At 46.3% G+C, this 15,550-nt stretch overlaps 1 protein-coding gene across 2 annotated transcripts in view; it reads left to right on the plus strand.

Annotated features, from left to right (window-relative positions):
* SLC38A9 (solute carrier family 38 member 9) overlaps positions 1-15,550 on the plus strand; it is a 73,693-nt gene that overhangs the window by 43,396 nt on the left and 14,747 nt on the right. For both annotated transcript variants that reach the window (XM_038765643.1, XM_038765644.1), the window contains one exon: positions 15,118-15,231. In XM_038765643.1, the coding sequence (XP_038621571.1) occupies positions 15,118-15,231 (114 nt within the window). The remainder of the gene's footprint in view (positions 1-15,117; positions 15,232-15,550) is intronic.

Here is a 15,550-nt window from a genome sequence, read left to right on the forward strand (position 1 = left end):
TGGGCAGGGATCGTGTCTGTTATACTGTTATAGTGTACTCTCCCGAGCGGTTGGTACTGTGCTCTACACACAGTAAGTGCTCAGTAAATATAATTGACTGACCAACTGACTGGCAGACCAGCTTCCGTGACTCACACCTGAAGGCGAAAATCTCACTGGGCAACTTGTGTTTCCAGCTCGGAGAGAGGGGCTCTTGGGAGGTGCTGGGGGTAGGAAACTGAGGCAGAAACACCTAAACCCACAGGTAATGAAGAGTAGTCCTGTCTTCTGGAGAAGCTTCCTCCAAGGTACTCAAGGGCTTTGGAGACAGAAAGATTCTCCACTTTGCATCCTGGAGGATGCTACCAAGTGGCGTGGAAGGTAGGAAATCCATCCTCCTTCTGAGCTTCTCATCCCTCGGCTTGGCCCTTGTTAGAGCTTGGCTTTTCTTAGGCCTTTAGTGCCAGGGACATCCTGGAAGGATCTCCAGCAAATCTCACTTGGTGGGTGGTGACTGCAGAAGAATCAGGGGCACCAGTTTCAGGTGGGAGAGGGCAAGCATCATCCCCATGGGATAATAGCCATTAGTGTGTGTCTGTTCGTTGTTCTTCAGTACTTTCACAAGTGCTCAGTACTGACTGACTGTCCCACTTTTCCTCTCTCTTCCTCTTTGTCCTAAGCCCTACCCTCACAACCAACTCTCCTCAGGGCTCAGCCCCAAGTTTCCAACTCTGGTAGAAGTCCAGCTCTCCAGAGCTTCTGGGGGCCTTTATCAAACCCCAGTTTGCAGGGAAGTCCCTTAGGCCTACGGTCTTGGGCTGTTTGCCAAGCTCCGTACCCCGTGGGATCTGGGGCCAGGGGCCCGACGACCCCCTCACGATGTGGTGGCGGGTGGTCAGAAGCGGAGGAGCTCACATTCCTCAAACGGTCGGCTGACTCCCGAGCCCTGTTCACGCCTATTTCCTGGGGAGTTTTGCAGAACCAGCTCAGCCCAGATGGAAGTCAGTGTTCCCCTGCCTGACCACAGTCCTGGGAGCCAGAAGACTTGGGTTCCAATCCTGGTCCGCCACTTGTCCACTGTGTGACTTCGGGCAACTCACTTCAATTCTCTGGGCCTCAGTTACCTCATCTGTAAAATGGGGATTCAGACTGGGAGTCCTATGCGGAATAGGGTCTGTGGAGTCAGAGGTCATGGGTTCAAATCCCGGATCCACCGCTTGTCAGCTGTGTGACTTGGGGCAAGTCACTTAACTTCTCTGTGCCTCAGTTACCTCCTCTGTAAAATGGGGATGAAGACTGTGAGCCCCACGTGGGACAACCTGATCACCTTGTATCCTCCCCAGCGCTTAGAACAGTGCTTTGCACATAGTAAGCGCTTAACAAATGCCACCATTATTATTATTAACCTGATCAGCTGATATCTACCCCAACGCTTAGAACAGTGCTTGACACATAGTAAGCACCTAACATACCACATTTTTTTTTCCCTCACCGTGCTGGTGCTGCTGCCCGGATTATCTTTGTCCAGAAATGCTCTGGGCATATTACTCCCCTCCTCAAAAATCTCCAGTGGCTACCAATCAATCTGCGCATCAGGCAGAAACTCCTCACCTTGGGCTCCAAGGCTGTCCATCACCTTGCCCGCTCCTACCTCACCTCCCTTCTTTCCTTCTACAGCCCAGCCTGCACCCTCCGCTCCTCCGCCGCTGATCTCCTCACCGTACCTCGTTCTCGCCTGTCCCACCATCGACCCCCGGCCCACGTCATCCCCCGGGCCTGGAATGCCCCCAATCCCTCTGCCCATCCGCCAAGCTAGCTCTCTTCCTCCCTTCAAGGCCCTACTGAGAGCTCACCTCCTCCAGGAGGCCTTCCCAGACTGAGCCCCTTCCTTCCTCTCCCCCTCGTCCCCCTCTCCATCCCCTCATCTTACCTCCTTCCCTTCCCCACAGCACCTGTATATATGTATATATGTTTATACATATTTATTACTCTATTTATTTATTTATTTATTTATTTTACTTGTACATATCTATTCTATTTTATTTATTTTATTCTGTTACTATGTTTGGTTTTGTTCTCTGTCTCCCCCTTTTAGACTGTGAGCCCACTGTTGGGTAGGGACTGTCTCTATATGTTGCCAATTTGTACTTCCCAAGCGCTTAGTACAGTGCTCTGCACACAGTAAGCACTCAAATACGATTGATGATGATGATGGTGGCTATTCCAGCTTCTGCACCCCTGTCCCCTCCAGAGTCTGTCGCTTTTCCCAGTGACGAGTAGGGCTGAAGTCCCCAATTCCCAAAGTCCCCGTGGCCACAAGAGGGTCCCAGCTTCCCGTTTCTGTTCCTTGCCCAGACTCCGGGACTTAATGATTAGAGGCGAAGTGAACCGTTGCCCATTCTCCCGCATTCCTTACACACAGATCTTTTAAGTAAGCTCATGGTTCTCTCCCCTTCAGGCTAAGTCCCAGTGGTTGGATGGAGAACTAATAGGCCGTGTATTTTTTTTTCAAAGTGTGAATATTTCAGTCTCCCAAATTAAACAAAACTCAAAAGATGGAAGTGAGTGAGGAAACGTGATTCTTGTTTCTTCTCCTTTAAGGCCAAAATGTTGGTTTGGGAAAGAGGAATGGTGCAGTAAATGTGACTTTCTTGAAGAAAACAACAAAAAAAACCCAAGTATTATTTCCATAGTTCTCCTAGCACTGAACCGATCATTTTGACATGGTTCCTGCAAGAAGAGGCTTCATTCATTCTGAGGAAATGTTGAGATGGAAATAGAATGAGATCTGTGCTTATGTCATGTTTGGTGTGGACATGATAAACAAGGAATTGTTATTCCCTACATCCCTCAACATTGGGATGAAACCTAAAGGGGATGGGTTCAAATCCAAAGAGAATACAGTGAGTGGTAAGCATGAAATTTATTACAGGAAGCCAAAAAAAAAATCAGAAGGTTCAAGAGGGGTTTGGATAAATTCATGGCTGAGTGGTTCATAAGGTATTACTGGTGGGGGAGTTAGGGATGAAGAGAAAATTAAAGATATTAAATGATCCATTCCTAAAACTTAGGATAGAAGACAAAGCAGACAACCAACTCACTACCCCGTATTGATGTTTCTTAATGTTCTTATCTGTAGAAATCATGTTCGTTTTTTTTTTTTTAATTTTCTTCGGATGTTATGTATGTTGCAAGGAAGCACCTTGCAAACATTAGAAGCAGTATGGCCTGGTAGAAAGAGCACAAACCTGAGAGTCAGAAGACCTGGGTTCTAATCCTGGCTCTGTCACTCGCCTGCTGTGTAATCTGGGGAAAACCACTTAACTTCTCTGTGCCTCAGTTTCCTCATCTGTAAAATGGAGAGTAAATACCTGATTCTGCTCCTTCATAGACTGAGAGCCACATTGTGGATCAGGGACTGTGTCCAATCTTCTTCTTTTGGTGTTTGTTAAGCATTTACAATGTGCAAGGTACCATTCTAAGTTCTACGGTTGATTCAAGCTAATCGGGGTGGACACAATCCATGCCCCACACAGGGCTCACAGTCTTAATCCGTATTTTACAGATGAGGTAATTGAGGCACAGAGAAGTGAAGGGATTTACCCAAGGTGACACAACAGGCAAGTGGTGGAGTTTTGAATAGAACCCAGGTCCTTCTGACCCCCAAGCCCACGCTCTATGTACTAGGCCACACTGCTTCTGCAGTTCCTTGTATTTACCCCAGGGCTTGGGACATAGTACACCCTTTACAAATAACACAGTTACTATTTGTTACTATAATTAGTCTAAGAAGCCCAGGAAATTAGACCAGCTTGGAAAACTCCCTTCAGTGAGGGCATTATTTAAGAAGAAGAAGAAAGTTTATTGGCGGTTTGAGAGCAAAAGAGGCAGGTAGAAAGAGCACGCATTGAGTACTTCAACTCAGATGTGGCCCTGCTTCCCCAGGGCCAGCCTGAGCCTTGGAGGTTTTATTAAAAAATGTCAGCTCTGTGGTGAATAGTTTCAGATGAGAGCCTGGTTCTCATATCCGGGAGGAGGGGAGCAGGTCAGAAGCATCGAAGACATTCTGATGTTGCAGTTCCCTGTTCCAGCCCTGTGAAGCACAGCTTATTAGGATGCAGAGATTTTATAAAGATCAAATCGTACCCGACAAATCTTCTCTGATAGTGACAGGTTATTGTAGATGAGGACGAAGCACTAGATTGAAAGTTATCTGGACTTCAGTATCACGTTTGATCCTGTCCCATAAGAAAGAAATATTCATTGCAAGCTGAGGAAACATTAATGCTGGAATCTGATAACTTAGCTTAAGCAAAGTTGCCATAACGTTAGTCCGGGTGCCAAAGCTAACTGTGATGTTGAGTGTTTGTTCCTCCGTTCGCATCATTTGCAAATGCCGGAAAGGAGAGGTTTTATTACAGAAATGTTTTCCCGGCAGATGTTACTGTACTTGAAGCATAAAATAAAACCTGGATTTTTTTTAGAATACAAACCTGATTTTTTTACCCAAACGTAAACCGTAAACATTACCCCCTGAATATAGTTCTTTAAAATTCAGAAACTCTATACCCTAGTTGTAAGGGAGAGGAAGATATGAGTAGGGAGAAGAGGGAGAGAGAATCACATATTGCTTCTCCATGAACTGCTGCTGATATGAAGAGGCAGCATTGGGGAGATTGCAGGACAAGGTTTGACACTGCCGTTCCCCACCCCCCAGGTGTTGTAAGGACTCTCCCTCACCCTGATTCCCTAACAACCAGAGAAGTAGTGTGGCCTAGTAATAATAATAATAAAATAATAATAATAATAATAATAATAGTGATAACAATTGTTAAGCGCTTGCTATGTGCAAAGCACTGTTCTAATTGCTGGGGAGGATACAAGGTAATCAGGTTGTCCCACGTAGGGCTCACAGTCTCAATCCCCATTTTACAGATGAGGTCGCTGAGGCACAGAGAAGGTAAGTGACTTGTCCAAGGCCACACAGCTGACAGTTGGCGGAGCCAGGATTTGAACTCATGATAGAGCACAGGCCTGGGAATCGGAAGAACCTGGGTTCTAAGTCCGGCTTCACCATTTGTCTGCTGTGTTACCTTGGGTGAGTCACTTCACTTCTCTGGGCCTTAGTTACCTCATCTGTATAATGGGGATTATGATTGTGAACCCCGAGCTGGACAGGAACTGTGCCCAACCTGATTAGCTTGTGTCTACTCCAGCGCTTAGTACAGGGCCTAGCCCATAGTAAGCACTTAACAAAAAAAGAAAACACAGCTATGTAAGTTCTGGGTTTCTATGCAGCAGCACTGCTAAAAATTCATCTCTCAGGCGTCTTGTCGCTGTTTCTGTCCTGTGAAACAAGTGCTTTTCACAGTATCTTCCCCTCCACCTTTCCTCCCGGGCCTGTTCACCTAGGTTCCCCCAAGACGAAGGGGCTGAAGTTGACATGAACAGATTTTTTGACAGCTCAGTCAGGGTCAGGGGATAAGGCATGCAGGTAGTGAGGCTCTCCCCCGCCAGACTGTAAGCTCTGTGGGCAGGAAACACGTCTGCCGACTGTGGTAGTGCTCTCTCCCCAGCGCTTAGTCTGGTGCTCTGCACATAGTAAAAGCACTCAACAAATGCCATTGATGATGAGGAAGAGGCCAAGAAGGTGAGAAAAGAAACCGTGAAGATCTTTGAGAGAAAAAAAGAAAAGAGAGAGAAATGATTGGTGGGGAATAATAATAATAATAATGGCATTTATTAAGTGCTTACTATGTGCAAAGCACTGTTCTAAGCACTGGGGAGGTTACAAGGTGATCAGGTTGTCCCACAGGGGGCTCGATTTGAACCTATGACCTCTGACTCCGAAGCCCGTGCTCTTTCCATTGAGCCACACTGCTTCTCAATGTGAGGGATGCGAGGCGTGGTTAACAAGCAAAGACACACAGTAAGGCACGTGCAAACCCATCCCTTGATTATTGGGCAGCTGTGGCTTATAGCGCCGCAGCCATCAGAGAGGGAATCGGTGAAGTCTTCCCTGTTTGAGGGCTTACTCTGTGAGGAGTACTAAGCGCTTGGGCGAGTACGGTACGACAGAGTTGGCAGACACATTCCCAACCCTCAGCGAGCTTATGTCATTACAGGCCCTAGTTGTTACATGTATCCTTTCCACTTTGATCTCCTTGTTCACAGCAGAAGGGTCCTCAGAAGCCAAGATGGCCATGGAACAAAGCAGCTGCAGAAAAGGCGCAGTAAGTGGCCTCATATTGTAGCTTCCAGCATCACCACTGGGTTACTGGTTGCTGCTACTGGAGATAGGTTCCTTGCTGTTGCCAACATTGCCACCACTCTGTTCAAAGAAAAGCCCGTCATGGAATCAATTATATTTATTGAGCACTTACTGTGTGCAGAGCACTGTACTAAGCACTTGGGAGAGTACAGTAGAACAATAAACAGGCACGTTCCCTTGCCCATAACGAGTTTACAGTTTAGAGGGGAAGATGGACATGAATATAAATAAATAATAGGTATGGACATAAGTGCTGTGGGACTGGGACGGGGGATGCATGAAGAGAGCAAGACAGGGTGAGGCAGAGGGAGTGGAAGAAGAGGAAAGGAGGGCTTAGTCCCCGGGATACATATCAGTTGATGAGATGGTGATGAAAAATTGAGAAACATGGACAGATACTCAATGCCATTATAGTCAAAAGCACGTATTAAATGGCTTTTGCGTTTCCTTGCATAGAACTTTTCGTTCATTCAGTCGTATTTATTAAGCTCTTACTGTTTGCAGAGCACTGTACTAAGTGCTTGGGAAAGTACAGTATAACAATAAACAGTGTCATTCCCTGCCCACAGCAAGCTCACCATCTAGGGGGCAGGGGGCTGGGGGGAGACGGTCATCAATACAAATAAAATGACAGATATATACATAAGTGCTGGGGGGCAGGGAGGGGCGGAGAGCAAAAGGAGCAAGTCAGGGTGAAGCAGAAGGGAGTGGGAGATGAGGAAAAGTGGGGCTTAGTCTGGGAAGGCCTCTCAGAGGAGATACTTGTGCCTAACTTTGGCGTTATCCTCCTGCTCACCTCCTCTGATGCTCCTCCATCACCCGCTCCAGGAGCCCAACGCTCACCCACTTGGTTGTTCTTCCTGGAATCCTCCATTCGGCCACATTCGGGCCAGTGGTGGTCAGTGGCAATGTAAGCGGCCAGACGTCTACATGGAACGATGATAATGCTTCCCAAGCACTTAGTACAGTGCTCTGCACACAGTAAGCACTCAGTAAATACTATTGAATGAATAAGAACTTGTCGTTAGGGATCGTAGAGTGCTGGCGTGTGGAAGCAGCCCAGGTGGAACCTGTCTAGGATACTAGACCTGTTGGCAAATGCAGAAGTGGTGTGCAGCATGCAGAAGCGGCGTGGCCTCATGGAACGAGCTCAGGCGTGGAAGGTTTATTTTGTTTTGTTTTAATGGCATTTATTAAGCACTTACTATGTGCAAGGCACTGTTCTAAGTGCTGGGGAGGGTACAAAGTGATCAGGTCATCCCACATGGGGCTCACGGTCTTAATCCCCATTTTACAGATGAGGTACAGATGAAGTTAAGTGACTTGCCCAAAGTCACAGAGCAGACAAGTAGCGAAGCTGGGATTTGAACCCATGACCTCTGACTCCAAAGCCCGTGCTTTTTCCACCGAGTCACGCTGCTTCTCTAAGCGCTTACTATGTGCAAAGCACTGTCCTGGCTTCTAATCCCACCTCCGCCACTTGTCCGCTGTCTGATCTCAGGCAAGTCACTTCACCTCTCTGGGCCTCAGTTGCCTCATCTGTCAAATGGGGATTAAGATTGCAAGCCCCACCTGGGGCAGGAACCATGTCCAACCCTTTATCTACCACAGCACTTGGTACAGTGGCTGGCACGTATTAAGCCCTTAACAGACAGCACACAGCAGCCAGGCTAGGGGACCCATCTGGGGACAAGTGACCACCCAGAACTGTCCTCACCAAGCCTGACCAGATTCAGAGTAGACGCTGTCAAAAGCAGGTGAGTTGTGACCATCCCTAGGGCTTCTCAGAGGAGGTCTGGAAAATGTCTTCCTTCGCTCTAGATCTTCCAAGTGATTTGGAAATGTACTATCTCCCCAGAGGCCCACAAGAGGAGACCCTGAGCAGCTTTGGATTTGCGCTGGGGTCCGTCACACACCCACAACCCACTGAGATTTGCTGAGAAGCAGCATGGCATAGCGGAGAGAGAAGGTCCTGGATTCTAATCCCAGCTCCGCCACTTGTCTGCTGCGTGACCTTGGGCGAGTTGCTTCACTTCTCTGGGCCTCAGTTGCCTCAGCTGTAAAATGGGGATTGAGACGGTGAGCCCCACGTGGGACGGGAATTGTGTCCAGCCCCATTTGGTTGTATGCACCCCGGTGCTTAGTATAGTGCCTGGCACATAGTGAGTGTTTAACAAATACCGTAACTATTATTATTATTTGGAGGAACCAGTCAAGTGACTGTCAGACTTCCCCCTCGTCCCTTCCCGTCCCCATGTGCTCCATTCTATGCCTATCACCATCTCCTAGGGGACACCAAAATGCCACCAAGAATCGACTCCCCCTTGATTGTTCAATATGATATTTTTTAAAATCTCTATTTTAAGTCTATCTGCAGGCTCTTATTTTAGAGAAGCAGCAGGGCCTAGCAGAAAAAACCCGGGCCTGGGAATTAGTCCTGGCTCCACCATTCACCCATTGCTTGACCCTGGGCAAATCCCTAAATTTATATGTGCTTCAGTTTCTTCATCAGTAGAATGGGAGTAAATGCGTGTTCTCCCTCCCCGCGAGGCTACAAGCCCCATGGGAGACAGGGACCAAGTCCAACCTCATTACTTTGTGTAACAATTATGGTATTTGTTAAGCTGTGCCAAGCGCTGTTCTAAGTGCTGGAGTAGATACAAGGTGATCAGGTTGTCCCACGTGGGGCTCACAGTCTTAATCCCCCATTTTACAGATGAGGTAACTGAGGCACAGAGAAGTTAAGTGGCTTGCCCAAGGTCACACAGCTGATTGTACTTCCCAAGCACTTAGTACAGTGCTCTGCCTACAGTAAGCGCTCAATAAATACGATTGATTGAATGAATGAAAAGTGGCAGAGCCAGAATTAGAACCCAAGACCTCTGACTCCCAAACCCAGGTTCTTTCCACTAAACCATGCTGCTTCTCCCAACGCTTAGTACAAGTCCTTGACACATAGTAAGTGTTAAACACATGCTATTATTATGATTATGGCCGGGCTATCTGGCGGTAAAAGACAGTATTTCTGATAGCGTACAATTCAGGAGCAATCTTGGTCTCCATCAGGGGTGGAAGTGCCTCTCCAGGGAGCGGGAGAGAGGGAGTTGGGAAAGCAGTGTGGCTTAGTGGATAGAGCATGGGCCTGGGGGTCCAAAGGACCTGGGTTCTAATCCTGCTATTGCTGCTTGTCTTCTATGTGACAATGGGCAATTCACTTCTCTGGTCCTCAGTTACCTCATCCATAAAATGGGGACTAAGACTGTGAGCCCTGTATGGGACGGGACCTGTACCCAACCCGATTATCTTGTATTTAGTAGACTGCTTGAGAAGCAGCCTGGCTTACTGGCAAGAGCACGGGCGTGGGAGTCGGAGGACGTGGGTTCTAATCCTGGCTGTGCCACATGTCTGCTGTGTGACCTTAGGCAAGTCACTTAACTTCTCTGAGCTTCAGTTACCTCATCTGTAAAGTAATAATAATAATGATGGCATTTATTAAGCGCTTACTACGTGCAAAGCACTGTTCTAAGCACTGGGGAGGTTACAAGGTGACCAGGTTGTCCCTTGGGGGGCTCACAATTTAATCCCCATTTTACAGATGAGGTAACTGAGGCACAGAGAAGTTAAGTGACTTGCCCAAAGTCACACAGCTGACAGTTGGCGGAGTCGGGGTTTGAACCCATGACCTTTGACTCCAAAGCCCGGGCTCTTTCCACTGAGCCACACTGCTTCTCTAGGTGAGCCCCACATGGGATAACCTGATCACCTTGTATTCCCCCCCCACTCCCAGCTCTTAGAACAGTGCTTGGCACGTAGTAAACGCTTAACAAATGCCCTTATTATATTATTAATAAGCACCCAACAAATAGCACAATTACCATTATCCATCAGTGCATTTCCTCACCCTACTGACAAAGCTTTTACTCTCTAAGGTTCCGTACCACAATAATTGCTACGGTGCATGTAACGTTTTGGGATAGACTTCAACCAGTGATCATGGTGGCTTTGCTCCCATCTTTTCAGAAGTTGTCACAGAAAGAGGAATTCCGATCTAACAGAAAATCAGAATTCAAGTTCCTACATTTCTAACCACAGGAGCAAGCTTCTTGCAGTGAAAAAGAGACTCTCCTCCAGTCTCCTGATGTCACTGGACAATTTAACAGATTTTTAACCCAAAAGCATACAGTTGCTGCAAAGCTCAGCCGAATGACTGCTAAGACCCTGTCCCCCTACACGTCCCTCCCCCAATTGCCCAGGGGTGACCTACTTTCTTTAGAGTTATTTTCTTACATGTCCCTGGACTGAAATACTCATGGGGCTAAGCACTTAGTACAGTGCTCTGCACACCGTAAGCACTCAAGAAATACGATTGCTTGAATGAATGAATGGGGCTGGTGACAGAGCTGTGAAAAAGAACCTCATTAAGCTCTGCCTGTCTCACTGAACGGATGAACCCTTGCAAAGTTTTCAGTGACCCAACTAATTTCCTCAGAGTTCAAGTTCAGTGGCCCAAGGGAGACTGGGGAATTGAGCTTTTAAGGATTCTGGGAAGTGAGGCCCCCAGAAAGAAAGGAAGTACCGGTCATTCCTCTTGGACCACAGCGTATCCCGTCACGTTGGTCTAAGCTCTCCCAGTACTTGGCTCCACCCTCCCATGGGAAGTTCTGCCTACCACAGAATCAGTGAGTAATAATGATGGTGCTGCTGTATTTGTTTAGCGCTTACTCTGTGCCAAGCTCTGTAGGAAGAGGCCAGGGCTAATACAAGCTAATCAGGTCAGACACAGATCCTTTACTGGATGGAGCTCACAATCTAGATAGGAGGGAGAACAGGTATTTCAACTCCATTTTACAGATGAGGAAACTGACGAATGGAGAAAGTGAAGTGAGTTGCCCTAAATCACATAGCAGGGACGTGGCAGATTTGGGATTAGGATTTAGTTCCTCCAACACCCGATCCGCTGCTCTTTCCACTAGGTCATGCTGTTATTGAGTGCCCAAGGAAGGCCTTACACTATGTCAAGAAATGAACAGAGAAGCAGCGTGGCTCAGTGGAAAGAGCACGGGCTTTGGAGTCAGGGGTCATGGGTTCAAATTCCCATTCCCGCCATTTATCAGCTGTGTGACATTGTGCAAGTCACTTAACTTCTCTGGGCCTCAGTTACCTCATCTGTAAAATGGGGACCGTGAGCCCCCCGTGGGACAACCTGATCACCTTGAAACCTCCCCAGCGCTTAGAACAGTGCTTTGCACATAAGCGCTTAATAAATGCCATCATTATTATTAAAAAGTTCCTGGACATCTGCCACCAGCAATGTATTTTTTCAGTGGTATTAAGCGCTTACTATGTGCTAGGCATTGTACTAAGCACTTGGGTAAATACAAGCTCATCAGGTTGGACACAATCAATCAATCATATTTATTGAGCACTTACTGTGTGCAGAGCACTGTACTAAGCGCTTGGGAAGTACACAGTTCATAGTACAGTGCTTTGCACATAGCCCTCAATAAATACACTGGAATGAATGAATGAATGTCCCTCATGGGGCTCACAGTATTAATCCCTGTTTTGCAGGTGAGGGAACTGAGGGACAGAGAAGTGAAGTGACTTGCCCAAGGTGACACAGGAGACAAATGGCGGAGTCAGAATTAGAACCCAGGCCTGTGCTCTATCCACTAAGCTGTGCTGCTTCCAAAGTGTCTTTTATTGCAAATATAGGAAATGGTCACTATTTATTTGAAAGTGAACCTTTTGAGAACATTGTGAAAATACGTTCTTCTTGCTCTCAAATGCAGTTCCCAGTATTTTTTGTACTTTTGTTTACACCAAAACCAAGAGGTCTCTATTGGTTGCCTTACAGTTATAGTGGAATTTTCTATTCCTCTTACATTAATGAGTCCAATGCAATTTAGAATCTTCAGTTGTTTTTTGGGGTTTTTTTAATGATATTAAGTGTCTATTATGTGCCACACTCTGTACTAAGCAGGAGAGTTGATAGGAGGTAGTCGAGTTGGACACAGTCCCTGGAAGAGTACAGTATAGCAGAGTTGGTAGACACGTTCCCTGCCCACAACGGGCTTACAGTCTAATTCTTTTTAAGATGATTGTCAACCCAAAACTTTCCATTGTCCATCACAGGCCCTCTAATTGTACAATTGAGAAGCAGCATCGCCTAATAATATTAATAATAATTATTATTATTGTGGTATTTTAGTGAGTATTATGTATCAGGCACTGTATTAAGTGCTGGGGTAGATATAAGGTAATTGGGTTGGACACGGTTGCTGTCCAACGTGGAGCTCACAGTCTCAATCCCCATTGTACAGATGAGGTAGCCGAGGCAAAGAGAAGTGAAGTGACTTGCCCAAGGTTATACAGCAGACATGTGGCAGAGCTACAACTTTCCAACTCCTAGGCCCATGCTCTATCCACAACGCCATGCTGCTTCTCATTATTATTATTAGTAGTAGTAGTCGTAGTAGTAGTAGTAGTAGTAGTCTTGTGAGCACTTAAAGTGCTCAGTAAATACGATTGAATGAATAAACGCTCTGCACACAGTAAGCGCTCAATAAATACGATTGAATGACTGTGTATCGCCTTTTCGGGTAGAAAAGCTCGCCAAAGAATCAGAAATGATCCTGGAACCAGATGCCCAGGTTTCTCATTGCGCTGTTCAGCCCAGCATGAAAAAATAGACTGAAGGAACGGGATTAAAAGGAAAATACCCATCCCAATATTTTCCTTACTTTTCTTAACCTTCAAAATATTGTGTTAATGAGAATCGGCTGATTGCCTTTTGTTTTGTTTTGCTGTAGCTTTCTAGTGATGATAGAAAACAGACTTGTCAGATGTGGGATCTGTGCAGTTTGAATCTGACAGCTGGCTATATGAAAAATGTCTTAAAGCCCTTGGCTTTGGGTAGGGGATAAAGGGACAGAAGCAATCCACTTTATTTAATGTTCTGTGTACCTTACTTCGTTCAACAGTAAGATCCAGTGTCGGTTTGAACAGCTGTCTCTTGACTTCCTTTGATTTATTGTTTGGGTTCAAACAGCTTTAATACCTGTTTACTATCCGATATTAAGTTTGATTAGCTTTGCTTATTTAATAACTGTACTTACAATATGTAATACCAGGCCTGTTTGGAGATTTTATGTACTAAACATGTGTAATTATTTTTCTTCTGATTTACAGGGAGAAAATTCCCTCTTTGTTCACCCAGTATTGCTCTGCAAACTTTATGAGTTTTTTTTTAATTAGGTTTTAAGTAATGCCCCACAGATTTGCTCAACAATTTCATTTTTTAAAAAAGTAACCTAGCCCTAGATTATTAAACTTCAGTTTGCATTTATCTTTTAGTTCAGATAACTGAATGCTGAATGCCCAGTGGAAGTTAGAGTTTATGTCAGGCCTAGAAAAGAAATATGCATTGGAAAAAAAAAAGGCGTGGGCTACTCGGTTTTGAATTAGCTTGCACAGTTGTTTGAGTTGTTCTATCAGGAGAATTAGTGTGACCCAGTGGAAAGTGCATGGGCCAGGGACTCAGAGGACCTAGGTTCTAATCCCTACTCTGCCATTTATCTGCTGTGTGACTTTGGGCAAGTCACTCCACTTCTCTGTTGCCTCAGTTACCTCATCTATAAAATGGGGATTGGTATTGTGAGCCCTATGAGGGACAGGAACTGTATCCAACCTGATTAGCTTGTTTCTGCCCCTGTGCTTAATACAGTGCCCGGCATGTAGGGTTTAACAAATACTTGCCTCTCCTCTTGCATCTCCTTCTGCCTTCAAGACATCTCTACCTGGATATCCTCCCATCACCTCAAACTTAACATGTCCAAAACAGAGCTCCTTATCTTCCCACCCAAACTCTGTCCTCCCCCTGACTTTCCCATCACTGTAGACGGCCCCACCATCCTTCCTGTCTCACAAGCCCGTAACCTTGGCGTTATACTTGATTCCTCTCATTCAACCCACATATTCAATCCGTCACCAAATCCCGCCAGTCCCACCTTCACAATACTGCCAAAATCCGCCCTTTCCTCTTCATCCATACTGCTACCATGTTAATGTAGCCACTCATTCTATCCCGCCTGGATTAATGCTTCAGCCTCCTTGCTGACCTCCCAGACTTCTGTCTCTCCCCACTCCAGACTCACTTTGCTGCTCCGATCATTTTTCTACAATAACGTTCAGGACATGTCTCCCCGAAACTCAGAAAAACTCCAGTGGTTGCCCATTCACCACATCAAACAAAAACTCCTCACCATAGGCTTTAAAGCCCTCCACCACCTTGCCCCCGCCCACCTCACCTAATTTCTCTCCTTCTACAACCCAGCCCACATACTTTGCTCCTCTAGTGCTAACTTTCTCACTGGGCCTCCATCTCGCCTTTCTCGCCGCCGGCCCCTGGCCCATGTCCTGCCTGGAACACCCTCCCTCCTCAAATCTGACAGTTACTCTCTCCCCCCTCCCTTTCAAAGCCTTACTGAAGGCCCATCTCCTCCAATAGGCCTTCCCAGACTAAGCCCTACTTTTCCTCATCTCCCACTCCCTTCTGCATCTCCCTGACTTGTTCCCTTTGCTCTTCCCCCCTCCCAGCCCCAAAGCACTTATGTACATAGCTGTCATTTTATTTATTTGTATTGATGTCTATCTCCCCAACTCTAGTCTATGAATTCATTGTGGGCAGGGAATGTGACTGCTTATTGGTGTATGGTACTTTCCCAAGCACTTAGTGCAGTGCTCTGCACACAGTAAGTGCTCAGTAAATATGATTGAATGAATGAAATACCATAAAAAAAAAATGCAACCTTCTTTGAGTATCAATTCCAGAATTAATGTGTGGAATGCTTCCACTGTGTTTGCAGGTAAGGGACCTGTCTATTGCTTACTTTCTGGTGGGATTAACGTACCTCTACGTTGGCGTCTTGATTTTTGCATCATTTCCCTCTCCGCCATTGTCCAAAGAATGCATTGAGGAGGTAAGGACATTTTCATTCTGTGGGCAGTTTGGCTTCCAGAGGCAGAACAGCATTGTGCTAGTCTTACCCCAGGCTGTAGGAATTGGGAATGTAGAAGCTTTCAAACGACTCGAGTGAGTAAAGGGTGCAGGATTTGGGTCTACAGTTTCCTAAAGCTAAGACCTAGGCACCCCCAGGCAAAACACCCTGAACGATGGCAAGTGCCATGGAGGTGCTTTTGGAAGCAGTGGCTTCTCTCGGGAAATTCAAGATCCCATTCTCAGAACGTGTTAAAAGTAAGAAGTGAAAGCCTCTGGCAGAGGGGTCAGGAAACCCAATT

The sequence above is a fragment of the Tachyglossus aculeatus genome, chromosome 23 (assembly GCF_015852505.1).
Source record: "Tachyglossus aculeatus isolate mTacAcu1 chromosome 23, mTacAcu1.pri, whole genome shotgun sequence".
Lineage (NCBI taxonomy): Eukaryota > Metazoa > Chordata > Mammalia > Monotremata > Tachyglossidae > Tachyglossus > Tachyglossus aculeatus.